This window comes from Myotis brandtii, unplaced genomic scaffold, assembly GCF_000412655.1.
Source record: "Myotis brandtii unplaced genomic scaffold, ASM41265v1 scaffold114, whole genome shotgun sequence".
NCBI classification, from domain to species: domain Eukaryota; kingdom Metazoa; phylum Chordata; class Mammalia; order Chiroptera; family Vespertilionidae; genus Myotis; species Myotis brandtii.
In genome coordinates, this window is record NW_005353927.1 from 86,168 (window position 1) to 87,991 (window position 1,824).

Below are 1,824 nucleotides of genomic sequence, written 5' to 3' on the forward strand. Positions count from 1 at the left end.
TCATAACTCACCCTCATTCCCCTTCTCCCTCCTCCCTTGAGCCCCCTCTTCTGTCTGGATTCCTCTCTTTCCCACACCCGTGTCTGTCCTCTGTGACCTTGACTCAACACCTGTCTCTCTCAGTGTCTGCCATGACTGTCCCTCCATCTCCCGCTTTTCTCTCGGCCTTTCTGCCTTTCAGCCACTCGGGTTTTCTCTCTGTCGCCCCTCCTCTCGTTCTGCAGCCACGCTTGCTGCCCAGCCCTTCTCTATCCCTCAGCCCCGCCCAGCCCCTGACTGGCCACTCTGCCCCTGTCCCCACAGTGACCAGATGGGGAACAAAGCCTCCTACATCCACCTCCGGGGCTCCGACCTGCGGCCCCAGTTCCACCAGTTCACAGCAGTGGTGAGTCAGCCCTGGCCCCGCTCTGCCTGGGCAGGAAGTGGCTGAGAGGCCTGGGAGCGGGGAGACGGCCTAACAACTGGGGGGACCGGTGGGTGCCGCCTCTGGTGCTCAGAGACAGCCCTAAAGCTGCCCATCTGTGTCTCTGTCTGTCCCCGTGTGTCTGGTCCACAGCCTCATCCCGACGTCAAGCCCATGGCCTACGCCAGCACGCTGCTGCAGCTGGGGATGATGTGAGGCCGCAGTGGCCGCCCCGGCACCATTGGACCCTTTTACTTTGTAAAGTTTGTATTTATTCCCCTTTAGGTTTGCAGAGGGGGTGGGGGGCCTGCCAGAGAGTCTGCTCCCTGGACAGAGGAGGAGGAGGTGGAGAGAGGCTGGGTTGGGGCGCTGTCTCGGGCATTTGGGAGGGAGGCCAGCTGTGGCGAGGGGCGGGGCCCAAGGCTTCCCCGCCCCCCTCGTTTGCATGGCCCCTCCCCTGCTAAAGCAATAGGGCCCCGCCATAGGAAGACCCTTGAAGGAGGGTCATCAGGGAGGCCTCGCCTGCACCCCCTCCTGGCAGCCCCAGGGAGGGGCTAGGCTGGGGCTCACCCCCTTCCCCAGCTATTTTATGTCTGTAATTAAATATGTTAAAATAAAGTCATTATTGTAAGTCAGCTTGTCTCGATGGTAGAGCCACCAGAGCTGCTAGGATTAGGGTGACCACCTCATAGCGGGGAGGAGGGGCGGGGGAGCCGCAAGAGTCCAGCTCCTCTCTCATTTCCCTGGAGCTGTCCAGCGGGGCTCGGAGCTGACCAGCCCTTGTGTCCACCTGACATGGGCTCTTGAGGGAGAGATGCGCTGCCTGGGATGGAGAACCCCCGTCAGAAACATTGTACACACAGGGAGACGAAGTGAAGGGAGGGCCAGCAAGGCCGGGTTAGCGGAAGCTGGAGGAAACTTGTTCTCTGTGGTTGCCAGCAAGTGCTTACTGAGGCTGCTGGATGCCGCCCTGCCCCGGCCTCTCGCAGCCCCGCCCTCAGCCTCACACAGCCCCGCCCCCGGCCTCGCAGTTCAAGGCAGACTCCCTTCACAGCGGCCCAACTTTGGTTCTGACAGCACACAACCAGGCAGACACCCACCACCCAGGAAGACCCGAGGAATTCCCATCCCTCTTCTCCATCGGAAGTTAATGCTCGGTCCTCTGCAGGCCGCCTGCCTGGCCGGGGCCCCTGCAGAGACTCCTGGTTTCAGGTCTGAGCTCTCCAGGACCCACCTTCCCCTGGGAGACGTGGACCCGAGGATTGTCTCCAGACAGATGACACCGGATGGAGGGTGGAAACTGCTGAGTACTTTGTCGTCCTTGGTTGCCTCCCCAGGGGCAGAAATGAGGGGATCACAGTCCTGATCCTCTGTTGGCGTTTCGGGCGGCTCTGCGGGCAGCTCCTCTCGGTAAAACAGGT

General features: G+C 61.3%; 1 protein-coding gene across 2 annotated transcripts in view; it reads left to right on the plus strand.

Moving 5' to 3' along the window:
* Positions 1–1,038, plus strand: part of LOC102243677 (serine/threonine-protein phosphatase 5) — a 22,884-nt gene extending 21,846 nt beyond the window's left edge. For both annotated transcript variants that reach the window (XM_014547976.1, XM_005857827.2), the window contains exons 12-13: positions 304–385; positions 557–1,038. In XM_014547976.1, the coding sequence (XP_014403462.1) occupies positions 304–385; positions 557–619 (145 nt within the window). In that variant the 3' untranslated portion in view covers positions 620–1,038. The remainder of the gene's footprint in view (positions 1–303; positions 386–556) is intronic.
* The last annotated feature ends 786 nt before the right edge of the window (positions 1,039–1,824 follow it).